At 45.2% G+C, this 16,306-nt stretch overlaps 1 protein-coding gene across 3 annotated transcripts in view; it reads left to right on the top strand.

Moving 5' to 3' along the window:
• Positions 1-15,636, top strand: part of Cnnm1 (cyclin and CBS domain divalent metal cation transport mediator 1) — a 53,282-nt gene extending 37,646 nt beyond the window's left edge. For 2 of the 3 annotated variants that reach the window (XM_020181188.2, XM_020181187.2), the window contains 5 exons: positions 5,631-5,794; positions 9,856-10,036; positions 10,179-10,325; positions 12,131-12,232; positions 13,219-15,636. In XM_020181188.2, coding sequence (XP_020036777.1) covers positions 5,631-5,794; positions 9,856-10,036; positions 10,179-10,325; positions 12,131-12,232; positions 13,219-13,298 — 674 coding nt within the window. In that variant the 3' untranslated portion in view covers positions 13,299-15,636. The remainder of the gene's footprint in view (positions 1-5,630; positions 5,795-9,855; positions 10,037-10,178; positions 10,326-12,130; positions 12,233-13,218) is intronic. The other variant, XM_074078552.1, reaches the window with a different exon arrangement.
• Positions 15,637-16,306: the final 670 nt, after the last annotated feature.

Raw genomic sequence — 16,306 nt, 5'->3', positions numbered from 1 at the left:
GTAGATAGGAGAATGAGGCCTGGAATCGAACCCTGCTCTGCTCCCATTGCTGGGGACCTTGCTCTACCTCTACATAGATGCCTTTTACTCCCCGTTGATGGCTGTGACTTATTCACATGAACCATGCTAATGAATATGGTGCTCCCACTGGGTTTAGGCCAAAGGTCCTTAGATCAAACATTGCAAAAATGTTGAGGATGTGATTGTAAATCACTATTGATAGGGAATTTCTTTCCATTTGAACCTTAGTGTGAAGTAAGGAGAGCTGAGCAGTGTGTGGATTACCTCCAGAGTATGGTGTAATTAGGCAACTTTGCAGGTGCTTTTATTTAAAAATGAAGCTTCTGTTTGTCCCACTATAGTTATCATCCCCTCTCCCAGATATAGTTCCTTCTTTCTTCTCCTGACAATGGGGATAATGTTGAGTTCTCCATGACAATCCTTCCAAATCCACACAAGCACAGAGACAGGAGAGAGGTCAGAACCAGGAGTTCTTTTCCAGTGCTCAATTGTCCATCCATAATGTGCTCTGAGATTAAAAAAAAAAAAAGATGGAGTTTTCTCCAAGAATATATAGAGTCCCTAAAAATAATCTTTCTACTTCTAATTTCTATGAAATGTGGCAAGTGGAAATATTCCTTTGGGTTGGCTCTTGCCTAGTAAACATTTGGGAACCATTAAAACTCCGTGTAATGTGAGTGAGTTCATCTGGGATCATAACTGGGGCTGACTTGCAGAGTTCACATTGAGCTTTGACAGAGGGCTGGCTCTTGACATTTGGTTGTCTGATGTTGAATACCAAAGAATGATGAATTTGAACAATCCTAGTTTACACTCCTATAAGCCCATGCAATGAAACTCTCCCATTCAATTTGGAGAACATATATGGTCCATGGCACAGTGACCATGACCAAAAGAAGCTATTTGCCCTCATCCTCACGGATGCTCCAAGAGATACGGACAGGCAGCCACTGAGCTCTCCTTTTCCTCAAATCCCCATTCTCAAAAGGGAAGTAGGGCACTGTCCTTGGTGCATCTGTTTCCTGGATAGGATTATGATGGCTTCCTGGATAAAGGTATCTCAAGTGAAGCAAGAGTCCCACAGCTGTGTGAAAGTTTTGGGGGCCTCAGCATATTAGTGCAGAGTGAGAAGGGATTCCATTCAGCCTCAATTACAGTGTAAAATCCTCTTCCATTCCCTCCTATTCATCCCCCAAATTTTACCCTAGTGTCTTCTCCACTCAAGCTCCACCAAGTGTCTTCTGCTTTCCCAGCTGCCAGCCAGGACATATTTCTCTTGCAGACTGATCACACGATGGCTGCAGAAATGAGGTCTGTCCTACTTCCTCTTGGGGGTCCAGAGCAGAAAATTCTGCTCCCTACCACCCAGTCACATGAGAGCCAACTTGAAGGTATGATGCAAGAGCAAGAGTGGGCTGAGGACATGTGACTGCTTGGCCTACCTCCTTTTGATGGTCCTGTGGTCGGTTTTATGCACCACTGTTTGATCTGCCCCCTTTCAGACCTCCTTAAACTGTACGTGGGATTTTCCTTGTTCCTTTGCTCCCCCCAAGCTGTGCCTCTGTGCTCTTAGGAAATGCCAAAGGGAATTATACAACTTGAACTAGTTTGCCATGCTGCTGGGACACTCGTCTGTTACTGATTTCTTCTCTTTTTTTATTAAAAACGTTTCCATTTCCATTTCCCTTGCTCAGAAACTTCTGAGTGTATGTGCACAATTACCAAAATGCCAAGTCATCAGCATCCCCCCTATTGAGGAATGTCAGGCTCTGGGACACAAAAACATACATCTTACCCAACACTCGGATGATCTGGGACTTTCTTTGTCAAGAAATGGGGATTCCTTTTTCTTTTAAAAAATGCTTTTATTTTCCTGACCTTTGTAAGACAGTTGTATCTTTTGGTGCTGGAAATCCTTTGGGATTTTATGAATAAGCCTTCAATAGTGTATTTACTTTAAAAAAAAAAAAACGTTTCTCCTCCCAACACACCAGTGATATAACTTGTGTTTGACCTGGGAGTCCATGTCCCATGGCAGCAGCGTGACCTATCTGGGTGCCCATGGACAATGAAAGCTTTGTGAGGAACTAGGGTATAGTTGCTGCCTCTGTTTCCAGTAAGGAGTGGAAGTGATTCAGGCAGAAGCTACTGTGTGGGAAGAGTTTAGTAGATAAGATAGGGCTCTGTTTCCCTGTCATCCTCCCTGAACATATCTTGAATTGTGACATAAGGGATGAGAATGTCAAATTGTAGGTGTGGGGAGTGTGACAGTGCTTTCTCAGGGTAAGTGAAGGCACAGGCTGCACTCACACCCTCTCCTCTGGGTTATATGCAAACTGAGATGAGGCTGAGACCCACAGTTTTCCAGACCCTACTCACATGCCAAATAAGCTGGTCTTCTTCAATACTGCCTACCCTTTTCTATAGCAAACCAGCCCAGAGGAAAGAACACTGACTTTCATTGCTGCCACCATCCTACACAGCCACAAATGGGTCTAGCCAAGTCAGAACTCACCAGTTTGTTTTCAAGGGAGCAGGACCAGAATTGAAATGCATCTTTTTCTTCCCAATGCTTTTTACAATTATCTTAGTGCTTCATTGTATTCTCTCTGACACTGACATTGTGCCTGTCAGTTGTCAGTCACTCCAGAGAAGGATCTGGTCCTTCATCACCCAACAAATAACAGACCCTGGATACCTGACTCCAGGGCTCCCTGTTTTGCATGCTGTCTTTGCGTAAACAGAGAAGCTGAGTCTTGGTGCTCCCCATCCTCTCCCTGGAGCTACTGGGCCAAGGCCTGAGGCTTCTTGGTTCCAGTTGCACAGGATTTAAGTCTATCCAGATGCATTTCTGGTGTCCTCCTGCCACCCCTAGCTCCTTGAAGAAGCCACCTTTCCCAGAATGGCTCACTTACAGAGAAAAGACTTTCTGACTTGAGAATTCTGAAACCTTTTTTCAGATTCAGATTCTAAATTTTAAAAAACCTCTTAAAGGATCCTTAGGTGCAGAGTCATTCCCTAAACATTTTTTATTTATTGAGTACCTACCCTATGTCAGGCACTGGACATTGATGATGACCAGAAAAGACACGCTCTCTTGCAACACAAAATTTAGAATTAAGTACACTAATGAATAAGTGCAAACACATAATTAATAGTTGCAAAATGTTCTTTGAAGGAACAGACAGAGGTAGTGACACAGGGAATCTTCTCAGAGTCGCTAGACAAGCTCTGCAGAGAAGGGGGCATCTCTGGCAAGAGGTGGTGACTGAAAGCGAGTGGCCTTGGTGGGAGTGAGGGAGCAGAGGGATGGTGTCTGCTGAGGGACAGATGCTTGTGTGGTTGAGGATGCCCAAGGAGCCCAGAGGCTACAACAAAGTAGGAGACCCAAGAGGCGATCAGACAAGAAAACAGGGTCCAAATCACAGGAGCCTTAGGGGCACAGCATGGAGTCTGGGTTTATTCAGATACAATAGGAAAACTAATTTATATTTGTAAAATGTGATTCTGAGGTTAAAAAAAAAGGATTACAGTGGTCCCCTTTATTCACACTGTCACTTTTCATGGTTTTAGTTACCCATGATCAACCAAGGTCCATAAATGCTAAATGGAAAATTCCAGAAATAAGCAATTCATAAGTTTTAAGTAACTTTCATTATAGTATATTGTTGTAATTATTCTACTTTATTGGTTAAATAGAGATCAATGTTGATTTATCTCTGTACATTATTGCATCTAATTTGTAAATTAAACTTCATCATAGATATGTATCTATAGGGAAAAATGTATTATGTGTAGGGTTTGGTACTATCTGCTATTTCAGGCATGCACTGTGGGTCCTGGAATGTGTCTCCCACAGATAAGGGGGACTGCTATAGTCTGGGGAAACCAGACTATAACCCAGGTGAAGGTGAAGGTAACTGGACTTAATTGGAAAGAGATGTGACAGAGGGCTCATTGTGTTGGAAGTGGAGAGAGAGGACTTGGTGTGTGCTAAAGGAGTGGCAGGAGTCAAGGGTGACTCCCAGGTTTCTAGGCTAAGTAGCAGCAGTAAATAAATAACATTTACTGGGAAAGGAAAAATGGAAGTAAAATCCTTAATTCTGTAATCATATCAAGGCAATGATTATTACTGTTCTAATGAGAAAATAATTCAACCTGTTGTTGTTCTAATCTTTCTGCTGTATGATTTGCCAAACAGTCACAGCTTGGGCAAATAAACAACAGATCATCAACCTCCATGACTCACTCCAATAATCAAATATCTTGATTAACAGTGGTATTATCTCAAGAGACAGAATTAAATCCCCAGGGTTCTACCAGAAAAAAGCAAGACCCCAAATCTACAAAGATTTTGATTCTTCACTTGAACCCCTGAATTAAATCTGTGTTCTGAGAAGCTGGCAGCTTCCTGTTCCCTGTTTTTGGGAGAAGTACAGAGTGGCATCAGTAGGGAAAGAGGGATGGGAGAGCTGTGTATTCTCTCACTGGGGTTGAGCTAAGGCTAGGGTCACCTTTGGCACTCTCTCTTCTATTGATCTTGAGGAGGATAACTCACAAAGTTCATTTTGAAATCAAGCGGCATGATCTTAATTGAATTTTCTCAAAAAACGTTACCTAAGAACATAAAAAGAAATAGTCTGGACATTCAAGTCTTAGAAAACCTGGGGATTTTTCCACTCCCTACTTAGTCCTATGCAAGAGCAAGTCCTGCAGGGACCCATACTTTTGAGGGCCCCACTTTGGTCTTTATCAGTTCTGCCTCTCTAGGGGAGGCAAGGAGTTCACAGAGCCAAAACTATGTGTCCACTCAGAGACTGTGTTCTTCCTGCTCAGCCACATTTCAGACACCCAAGATCCTGGAATTCTCCACCCAAACAGTGCTGGGGGAGAGTGGGTCCAGATGCCTTGGGCCAAGGACTGGCTCACCCTACATAGTCCATTTTCTGGCACAAAACTCCAAGGCGCTGAGCCTGGCCTTATAGATTACTTTGAGCAGTCATCAAGGACAAAATGCATTTTAACAGTTTAGTAATGTGACGTACAACTTATAAATATTTATCCGTATGGCTTGTGGCCTCTGTTTGTACTCTTATCCCAGGCCTTGCCCCCGCTGGGTCAGGTCTGAATTATCTCCACAGTGAGGACTGGTTGTTTGACTGTGACAGGTGACTTTGAGGGCAAACCTAAGCCTTGACCTTTTAAGATAAGGTTGGTTGTGGGTTTGTATATAGTATCTCACCCCAGCAGAGTCCTACCTTCTGGGGTAGCAGATCACACACAGCACTGTCCTCATCCATTCGCAGTTCTCTTGCACCTAATCTGAACACGTAACCAAAAAAGGGAGTGGGCCACATCTGCCTGCTGCCCCAGCTCCTCCCTGGGAGAGGTCACGGGGTGCAGCATTTGCTCCACCGACACCAGCAGCTCCTTCCTGGACCCTGGTGGGAAGGGAAGGCTACCTCTCCACCCCAGTGCTCCCTCTGCCTGATAGTTCCGTGGGACCTCAGTAAACAGCACCTTTCTCTCTCTTCCCCCTTCCATTCCCTCTCCTTTCTCCCCACCTGCTGCTCCTTGTCTTTTCTCTCCCTCTTCCTCACCATCTGCAGTGAACCGGTCCCCTTCTCGCTGCAGCGGGTTGAATCGCTCTGAGTCTCCAAACCGAGAGCGCAGCGACTTTGGTGGGAGCAACACCCAGCTGTACAGCAGCAGCAACAACCTCTACACGCCCGACTACTCCGTCCACATCCTCAGTGATGTGCAGTTCGTGAAGGTAACTCCCAGAGGCCAGAGCTGGCTGAGGGCGCAGGCCGGACCCCCATCCCTCCGCATAGCACGCCTCGCTGTGTGCAGAAGTTTTCGAGGTCCAAGCCCCTGCTGCTGACGGCAGGAAGGTTTCCCTAACTTTTCACGTCTAATGAACTGAAGTCAGAATTCCAAGTCCAGGAGTGATTTCATTTCAACATAAATTCAAAATGAGGTAGAAAAGTGCATCTAATGATTTTCTGGAAAAGGTTTTAAACAAAACCATAGTTAATAATAGTCAATGCGTTATGAAGGTACCACCGAGTCCTTACAATTTTTAAATGTGTTCTGTAAGTATCATTATTAATCTAAGAATATTTGGCAGTCTGAGTTGTGTGACCTTAACCAAGATACCCTATCACCATCTGGTGGCAGAATCGCCACATTGCAAGATCTTGTTTTGAAGGATGAGTAAGCCACCTGAAAGTTGAAAGTTCAAACAGAATAGCATAAAATGACCTCACACAAGCCTAAAGGTTAACCTTCTGAACTCCTAAGTCAGAATGTCCAGAAGGATAATATTACCTTTTGTTAGTGTCAAGGTTACAATTCCTTTGTAATTTAAGGGATGCTTGAATTCTTAACTGTCCAAAGAGAAGACAATTTGAACTCGTTATTGTTAAGAAATGGTTGTATCTACAACAATGAAGAGAAAAGAAAAACATGTATTTTGAAAATTAATTTGATTAGCTCAATCAACCAATCAATAGGTATTTTTTGAGCATTACTAATGGCTCTGGGCACCATGAGATATGACAAAGAAATACAAGATATATTTGTTTTATAAAATATAAAGATATACATATGGTTTTTTATAACATGTATCCTCTGCCTTATAAGTGGGTTAAGTTCTAGTTAGAGAGGGGAAACAAAAGTTAAATGCAAGATAGTATCTAATTGATTACAAAGTAATATGGCTTTTTTTTCCTCAGGTGGTGCTGGGGATTAAACCCAGGGCCTTGTCCTCTACCATTGAACTACATCCCCAGCCCTTGGTTTTTGAGACAGGTTCTCTCTGTGAAGCTCTCGATGGCATTGAACTCAAAACCAGGCAGACCAATTTAGTAGAAAACCAGCTGGACCTTCATTGACCAATGCAGTAGCTACATGTGAACGTCAAAGAGTTAGTACAAAAGGAATATAATATTCTCATTAATAATTTTAAAGTGTTGGCTAGGTATGGGTGCCTCATGCCTATAATCTTAGCTACTCATGAGGCAGAGGCAGAGATTGGGAGGATCATGATTTGAGGCCAGTCCAAGCAAAAAGTTCTCAAGACCCCATCTCAACCAATAAAAGCTGCGTGTTGTGCACATACCTGCCATCCCAGCTTTGCAGGAAGCATAAATAAGAGGATTAAGGTCCAGGACACGGCTGAGGTGTAGCTTAGTGGTAGAGGGCTTGCCTAGCACACACAAGGCACCCCCAAAAAAAATTTAAAAAAAAACAGTTGTCCTATCTACAGGAGGGCGCTCAGTAGAAGTGACACTTGAATCCAGAAATGCAGCTGAGAGAAGCAAAGGTTGCTTCCCCTTTCCAGAGTGGTGCTTTGTTATTTAAAAGAGAATTGTTTTAGGGCTAGCAGAGTGGCTCAGTCTGTAAAAGTGCCTGCCTAGCAAGCGTGAGAGGCCCTGAGTTCAAACCCTAGTGCCACCAAAAAAAAAATATGTTCTAAAGAAAGCAGTGCAAGCAAACAAACTGAGATCTATAAAGAAGATAACCAATGGGTGGTGCCTTTGCTTTTCTACAGCCACCCACCAGTAGTGCTCATCCTCCAGCCCCCACACACCACCATGCTTTATCCCCTGACATTACGTCCTGACTGTAGCTGTCAGAATCTTCTTTTTAGCACCACTGAGGTGGTTTAACATCTGTGCAGGCATCTGTGACAGGGCACTCAGTGACTTAGGAGGGACTCTGTCCTATTTGTTCAGTATTACTACCAGAATTCTTAGTTCCTAGCTCTTTCTTCCCTCCGTAATAATACTTAGAGAGGGTTCAAGTTTCTGGACCCCTGCTTCCAGGTACAGAGAGGGGGATATCACCTTCCCTGAGAACAAGGAGAAAGTGGCACAGCTCACTTCTGGTACAACCTAGGCAGAAACTTTCTAAAACTAAATGATTTAAACAAGATAGAATATTTGCAACAGTTGCCACTCCAGAGTAGCTTGGGGACACAGCCAATCTACCAACTGATAGGAGCCCTAAGCCAACAGATCCTTTCAAAGTCAGTGCAAAATATACCCCTTTCCTTCTGGCTTCTCTTTCCTTCACTTACGGTCTCTTTTCTGTTCCATCTTCCTTTGCCCCATTGTCCCTACTGGAATCTGCTTCCTTCCCCTGCATTCTTTCTTGGTTAAGGATTTACTGTCCCAAGACTTAGTCCTTCCTGCACTACCTGTCACTCTGACACTGGGGGCAGAGGGACACTGCTCTTTCTCACTCCCATCACAGGGTGTGCCATGGACAACTTACACATTTGACCTCTGTCTTTCAAATGTGTACCCATTATAAAGTCTCATTGTGAGACCTCTGTGTGGACATGTACTAAATAATCGCCCCTAACAACTGTGCAACACATTCATTCACATTACCCTCATTATTTCTGGGCCTCTTTTACAAGCTCAAAGAGGTTAGTGATTTGATGAAGGTCACCTTGCTGAAAAGTGGCAAACCCAGTACTGTTGAACTTGGTTATTGAGCAGACATTGTGTTTCCTAACCTTATTTTTGATGCAAAGGGTCATTCTTCCTTCTTTGACTAAATTAGAAGACAAATCTAAACTAATATTTTAAAGGACCCAACTACAGTAAGATCAGCTGCTCTGTAGGGCTTATCAAGTGTAGTACGGGAAATTTTCCTGTCCCTTAATGTTTGGGTCACATTTCCCCATCTTTTGGGAAAATTTTAAATTCTGACTTCTCACTTCCCCACAGAAGCGGGCTGTAAGAGTCAGGTGTTCTCAACAAAAACATTGAATCTGTTGAAGATTTTGGACAAATGCTATATTGAGACCCATGCGCCTATGCCTTAAAGAAGTACAGAATATATAGTTCTGACCTGAAAAAATATCAAAGCCAGTTGCTAACATGCTGATATTTTATTCTTTAGAAATCCTTTGTAGGGAAAGAACAAAAACCTCAGTAGGACCAGTGTCTGGTTTTAACTAGGTCTCAAGTCAGTGGTTTTTAAGTACAATCTCCACCTAGCACTTGCCAGAACAGCAAATTCTGGCTCTACCCCCGACTGAGAGCGTCAGAAACTTTGAGAGCTGACCCAGCAACCTTTACAAGCCCTTTACATAAATTCTGATGTGGGGGCTTGAGAAGCACTGATTTGGAACCCTTGTATAAAACCCATGTGCTGTGATTTGGCTATGGTTTGAGTGTGTTCCCCAAATGTTGCCATGTTGGAAACTTGGTCTTCAATATAACGGTATTGAGAGGTGATGGATCTTTAAGAGGTGGGACCTAGCAGAAAGTGATTCGATCATGGGGCTACTGACCTTAGAAGGGATTAATGTTGGTCTCCCAGGATTGGGTTAGTTCTAGTGAGAACAGGTTGTTATAAAGCAAGGCTGCCCCAAGTGCTTGGTCTCTTCTACACTCAGACATTTCCCTTTGCTTCTCTGCTGTGTTGTGATGCAGCCAGCAAGCTGTCACTGGACACTGACAGGCACCATGCTATTTAGGACTTTTTAGCCACTGGAATTTTGAGCCAAGTAAACCTTTTCTTTACCAAGTACCCAGCCTCAGGTATCTTATAGCAACACAAAATGGACTCAGAAGGCTCCTTGAGGTGCACTATAAAGTCTGGAGCCAATAAAAATGAATAGTGGGAACGAATGGCAGATAAGCTAAGAATCCCTCATTGTCCCTGAGCTGCTAGGCTAGAACAGCTTAGGTAAGGGTCTGGGTTCACAGGTCTCAGGCCTATGTGGCCAGAGGTTCCAGTATGGCTGCTTGTGAGCTCGGGAGCTCCAGAGAGGGCTCTTTCCAGCTCTCCTGAGTTCTGTCTACTTCCTTCCAGATTACACGACAGCAATACCAGAATGCGCTCACCGCCTGCCACATGGACAGCTCGCCCCAGTCCCCAGACATGGAGGCCTTCACTGATGGAGACTCCACTAAGGCACCCACAACCCGGGGCACACCCCAAACTCCCAAAGACCCTGCCCTCACACTTCTGAGCAACAGGACCAGCCTGCCATGTGAGTCAGACTGCTATGGAGGGAGGGGGAAAGCATAGCCCTGCCTTCCTCCCCCAGCCCTGGCCAGGGCCACCATCTTGTGCCTCACAGAGCCCCAGATCACCTCCAACCAGAGAGCTGATGTGCTCACTGTCCTCCCCAGGTAGCCGCTCAGATGGGCTGAGAAGCCCAGGAGAGGTGGTATACCTGAGGATGGAGAAGATGGCCTTCACCCAGGAAGAAATGACCGACTTGGAGGAGCACAGGACACAGCTCTCGCTGTCCCCTGCAACTGTTCCCACAACAGCAGGTCAGGGAGGGACCCAGAAGAGCAAGGGGGAGTCGCCACCCTTGGGCACTGGCATGGCCGGGGCAATCTAAGAATGGGGAGCCCTGGGTCCAAGCCCCCATGTCAGGCTTCACACCTTCTCACACAGCCAGGAAGAGAACATCAGGCCCCATTTAATTCATTTTCTCAGGAAAACCGTTTAGGCCAGTGTTAGGAGCTACATTTTTGCCTTGGTTTGACCATGGCTCCCTCTATAGAGGGAGGAACTATGCAATTTTAAGCAAGTTTAACCTAAGACTCAGTTTCCCTAAATTAGCAGATGTATAATGGTAGCTATCTCATAGGGTAGATTTGGAGTATAAATAAGAGAACATTCACAAAGGGCACACCAGCATTTGGTACCATGCTCTATGGCATCAGACTACCTTACAGATTAAGAAACTGATGTCAAGCCATCACCCTACTGGCAGGGCTCTTCCTTTTCATTGGGCCCCAAAGAGCAAGGGGAGTGTGTAGGATTTTTCCCAAGGTCTCACTTCCCTTTGAGACACTGAGTGCTTCTGCCTTGACAGTAGGGTTACTCCAAGCTTCTGGTGTCCCAGCAGTCCTGAGCAACTCTGTGCTTTGCCTCACTGAGGTGTGCTTCCCCAAGCTTTCACCCACCACCCTCAGGTCAATAGTTCCTCTGCTCAAACTTTCAGACCTACTTTAATCCATAGTAAGTCCAGAGCAATGACCTGCAAAGGCTCACAGGTGTTTTGTTTTGTTTTGGAGGGACTAAGGTTTGAACTCATTCTTTGTGCTTGCAAGCCAGGTGCTCTATCACTTGAACCACACCTCCAGTCCATTTTTGCTCTGATTATTTTGGAGATGGGGTTTTGAGACCTATTTGCCCAGGCTGGCCTCAAACTGTAATCCTCCCTCTCTCAGCATCCCAAGTATGTAGGATTGTAGGCATGAGCCACCGGCACCCAGTGGCTTACAGGTTTTTAAGGTCAATTAGATATGTCTGAATGTGTAGCTAATCCAGAAAATCTGGGATACACATAGTTACTATCCTAGGACCTAAATTTAGAACTGATGTTCTTTTTCTCCTTCACACACCAAAGTTAGTAGCTGAAGCATTTAGCTAAATATGTAGCAAAGGAACAAGAATGGAGGAGATAGGGTTGTGTCTGGAGAATGTCTAGTTCTCCCTCCTCATGTGATACATGAGACCAGGGAAAGGGGAAATGAATCACCATTCTCCAAATACTGCCTTAGACACAGGCCCAGCCTCATGGCTTTCAGTACAGTGCAGTTTTCCAGCACATATTCTGCCTCCCTGGTCATGTTTTGATTGCTTTGTTTGTGAGTCTTGGACCCCTTCCTGACTCTAAGACCCTGTGACTTTCTAAATTCCCACTGGGTCCTAAAGGAGAAGCCAGAGGCATGGGCCTGATTGTTACCGAGCTCTGTGGTTTGTGTAAGTAGAGGAAGGAGACATCCCTACCTATCCTCAAGTGTGCTTTTTGTCTGGCAGAGATACTGGGTAAAGAACATAGTGCCTCTTCCCATCTCTCTTCCCAAAAAGTGTTGAAGGAATTGTTGAAGGAGAGGGAATTATTTCTGATTCTTCATAGACTATTGGATTCCCACTCTTGTTCTCTGTCTGTATCCCTTTTGTGGTACTAAAATGCTTCTTGTTAACTAACAGAGCCTACCCCTTCCTGTCTTGGCTCTTTTCTTAAACTTCTACCCACTAAAAGACATTGCCCAGAATCCCTCTGCCTTGACCCCTGGGCCTGTAGGTTAAAAAGACTTGAGTCTACTCTCCTTTCTCTCAGCATCAGGTAATGAATGCTGTAATATCAACCTGGATCCAGAGACCAGCCCATGTAGTAGTGACTTTGAGGAAACCATGGGCAAGAAGCTGCTGAGGACCTTGAGTGAGTAGCTCCTTACCCAGACCTTAGTCGCTCACCAATTATTAGCAAAATCTCATTAGGATTTGGATCTTCCTGATAGAAGAGAAACCACTGGCTCCTTTTGGGGACCCTAGTGAGGTACAGTTGTGGAAATGCACAACAGGGCTTGGGCCAATACTGCACCCTTTGGTAGTATGGGGGTCTTTCTCATTCAGTGCGGGTCCTTTAGGACAGGAGTCCACAGACATGTCCCTATGTCAGATTCTGACCCTCTCCTCCACCTATTTTTGTTAAGTAAAAACTTACTGGATCATAGACCTGTTTGTTATTTGTGGCCAAAAAGACAGGGTTGAGTAGTTTGACAGAGACCTTATGGCCTCCAAAACCTATAATATTAACCATGTAGTCCTGTGATGAAAAACTTTGTGTCAGGAGATGCCACACAAAGGAAAGCAATTGTCCTCCTACGGTAGAAGTCAATGGCAGAGAGATCAAGGTGTTTCCTTCCTGAAAACAGCAGAGCTGGAACACATCCTTGGAGTCAATGGTGTAATATCTGTCACCTTCACCATTGTAGAAGAGAGGTTGTTTCAGAGCTAGAGACCCTGGGAATGGCTCCCAACCCTGGCTATGGTGCCCCAAACACTGGGAGATTGGTCCTCCCTCAGGGTGTCTGGCAGCCAAAGGCCTAGGGCCCTCAGGGGAGGGAAAGCCTGATTCATACACATTACATGGGTTTTACTCAGTCCCTTTCAGTAAATTTCTGTTGTAGGCATTATCATGGGTTTGTAGCTTTTCAGAGGTATCATCTTATGCGGGAAGTGTGTATGAATGCTTCAAGATGTAAGTATGCTGGTATCAGCATCAGTGTACACGCAGATGAGTTCCAGCCCAGCTGTCCAAGACTTTGTCTCCATTTCTGCTTCTGTTTTGAAGAGAGCTCAAACCACAGAGAAGGTCTGTCTTCCCAGACCTATAGATTGATCCTTACATACTGTGTTTTTCAGGTGGTAGAAAAAGGAAGAGGTCAGCAGATGGAGAGAGGACCTCTGGGGAAAACTCCAATTTAACACCCCTGATCACATGACCAGCCGAAGACCGCTGGGTGTGTGAGAGTCCAGAGCTTGGGGGAGGACCTGCCCTTCCATCATCTGCTTCCCCCCAAAGCCTCCCACAGGTGACAGAGCATTCTGCCTTCCTCTCCACCTCTTCACCCTTAGCCGTCAGTTTGGCAAACTTTCCCTCATTGCCTCCAGTTTGAGGTAGAGCCTTGCTGTGGCCATGACAGAAGAAGGTGCCTGTAATGGAATGCTAGAAATGGTCCTGTCCATAGCACAGTCTGGGATTGGAAGAGAGATGACCCCAAGCTGACAATACCACTCTGGGATCCCTGATGTTCATCTTTGTTCTTTGGGGGCCCCTGTTCCATAGGAGAACTCACCATTCTTTCTTCCAAACAAAGTGATACCTTTCTACCATACATCATGCTTAGCTTAGCTCAGAAGGTGCCACTGGCAGACATGGGAGGCTGGCATAGCAGGTGTGAAGGTCAGTTCTGGGAATGGACTGAGAATTCCTTCAGAACTTTAGAGTGTGGGACTCACTCGTGATGGCCTGTGATTGATGTCACAGCTCAGAAACTGTCTATGACTGGTTTCCTGTTAGATAAGGGCTTCAGCAGCCTGGGGAAGTGAGACTCAGCTGGAATGGAAAGAATGTGGGATGGAGCCTTCAAGTCACTATTTCTCCCAGGGACACATCCTTTTGGCTCCCAATCAGCAATCATTAACAGATCAATAAATCTGCTCTGGAAGAGAAGTGGAGAACAGAGAGACTCAGTTGGGAGCCAGAGATGGAACTTCAGGTTTAAGTGCAAATCAAAGCAAGGAAAGAAAAAAAGGAAAAAATTTACATGGAAAAATTCTAAACTGTTAAAGTGAATTTAGCCATGACAAACCAAAGAGTGCCCAAGTCAGGAAGAATGCTCTCTCAAGGAACTTCATTTCAGTGTGCATTACAGGAATGTTAAAGAATCTCTCTTCACCCACCTCCCCTTTCCATCCCCCACCCCCCATCTCTTATTACACACGCAGCAGGTTAGTTAACTGTACTATTCAAAGAACCTTTTAAATTTCTCCTGGCTATTAGGGCAGGTGTGATTCCAAGTATAACCACAAGATGGCAGAACTACTGCACATGCCTACTTCTGAGTATAAAATCATTCTGATCCATCACCACAGCCAGCCAATGAGAAAATTTAGAAGTAAACGAAGTTTGTCTTTGAGTTTCTGATTTATTTCCCATGCCTTGAATGCTTCCAGTAGTCAGTACCTAGTGAACAAGGCTGCCTGCTGAAACTCCAAGCCATTTCTAGTCTTTTCCCTGTGGTATACCATCCCAGCCTCCCTTCCCTTCCTCCAAAGCCATTATCACTCCCTTCCCTCATCTGTTCAATCACACGGCAGGTAGGAGACTGATAATTCCTCTGGGCTATTTGCATCTCAAAGGAAGATGCTTACTCACAGGAATCTTTAACTCAGGGGTTGTTGACCTGGGGTCCATCGCCCCAGGGGATCAGATTTGGACTTCAGAGGGTTTATGAAACCCTTAAAACTGTCAGAATTTAGTTAAGTGTTCTTGTGTGTGTTTCCAGAGAGATAAGCTTTCCTATGATTCTCAAAGTCCTCAGCTCCACAAAGGGTCCCTATTTTAACTAGTGGAACTTTCAGACCAGCGTTTCTGCAATGTAGTAAATTCTGAGCAGTTCAAGTGTCAAGTGGTCAAGTGTCCCTCAGTGAATTGGGACGGCTGGCACCCACAGAGAAGGAGGAGTCCTCAGAAATTCTTGAGTACTGTACAACTTACACCCACATAACTTTGGCCCCCTCTCCCAACAAATCAGAACAGGTGTTGCAGTCAGGAGGGCCACAGCACGTGGAAGGAAAGACTTGGAGCTAGAGATGCCTCTTCCAGCAATGTGTCACTGACTTCCACACACCCCTTGCCTGGCCTGACCGACCTGAGGCTTAGCTGTGCATGTGTTCTCCTAGCTAATTCCACAGCCACCCCTCCCCACCTGCTCTTGCCTGGTAGGAACAGAGTCAGCGCCTGGGCACCTCAGACCCAGATGAGTAAGCCATGAGTTCTGAGCAAGTCTTGCACAGCCAGCCACTGGTCTAAGGGGACCTGCCTGGCTAAGTCCCTTTCATTACCCCTCAGGCCCAGGCCCAGGTCACTGCTATTATATTCATCCATCCCTCTGCAGAACCTCTAAGGAGCCTGTCACCACTCCTCTCCCTAAGCCCAGCCCCCAAAGATTTTCTTCAGGTTAAAAGAAAGTTTAAAAAATGATTTTAAAATATAGCATTTATGCAGGCTCAATAAATTATAATTTTTAAATAAAATGAAAAATGCCTTTCCTGGAATGTGGCTGTTTTCCTTGTCCCTGGGATTTTAGCGTTCCATACTAGTTTCACTTGAGACACGGGTTGGACATGCCCACATGTGACTACCTCATCTGTGGCCCACCTGCCTGAAGGGCCCACCTCTCAAGGCCAGGTGCATACCGGAAAGCCCTGGTGTTCCACTTTGGGGTGGTAGTAAGGGGAGGTCAGATTTTGTGGGAATGAATACCAGCAGTGGGGAAAAAAAAAAAAAGGCCTGACAAAAAGCTAAATAAAGTGTGAATGGAGATGAAAATGAGAAGGGCTAGGATTTGGGGATCCCATGTGACAGGCAAGTCACTGTGCTAGGAGCCTTCCAAGTACAAAACCTTGCGGTCCAGATCCAGACAAGTAGTTACACTGGGTCTCTTTTGCAGACCCTTCAGAGAGAAGTTAAGGTGGTTGGAAACCCCAGAAGTTTCCATCCAAAGGCTGGGAAGAACAGGAGAGCCAGGTCTAAAGGTGAGTTGTAAACCAGTGTAGGAGGGCAGGAACAGCCAGCCAGGTGGGAAGGTGTGTTTGGGCACTGAATGTCTTTGTGAGAGAAAAGTTGGAATCTGACACCTACTACTCAGGTCTCAAACCAGCAAACAGGATGAGTGGACTGTGCCGGAACAACTTAAGATTCTTCCCAGGAGTCTTCACTGGAGGC

This window comes from Castor canadensis, chromosome 7, assembly GCF_047511655.1.
Source record: "Castor canadensis chromosome 7, mCasCan1.hap1v2, whole genome shotgun sequence".
NCBI lineage: Eukaryota > Metazoa > Chordata > Mammalia > Rodentia > Castoridae > Castor > Castor canadensis.
The sequence above is the reverse complement of the archived record's forward strand: the minus strand, read 5'-3'. Positions and strand labels throughout refer to the sequence as shown.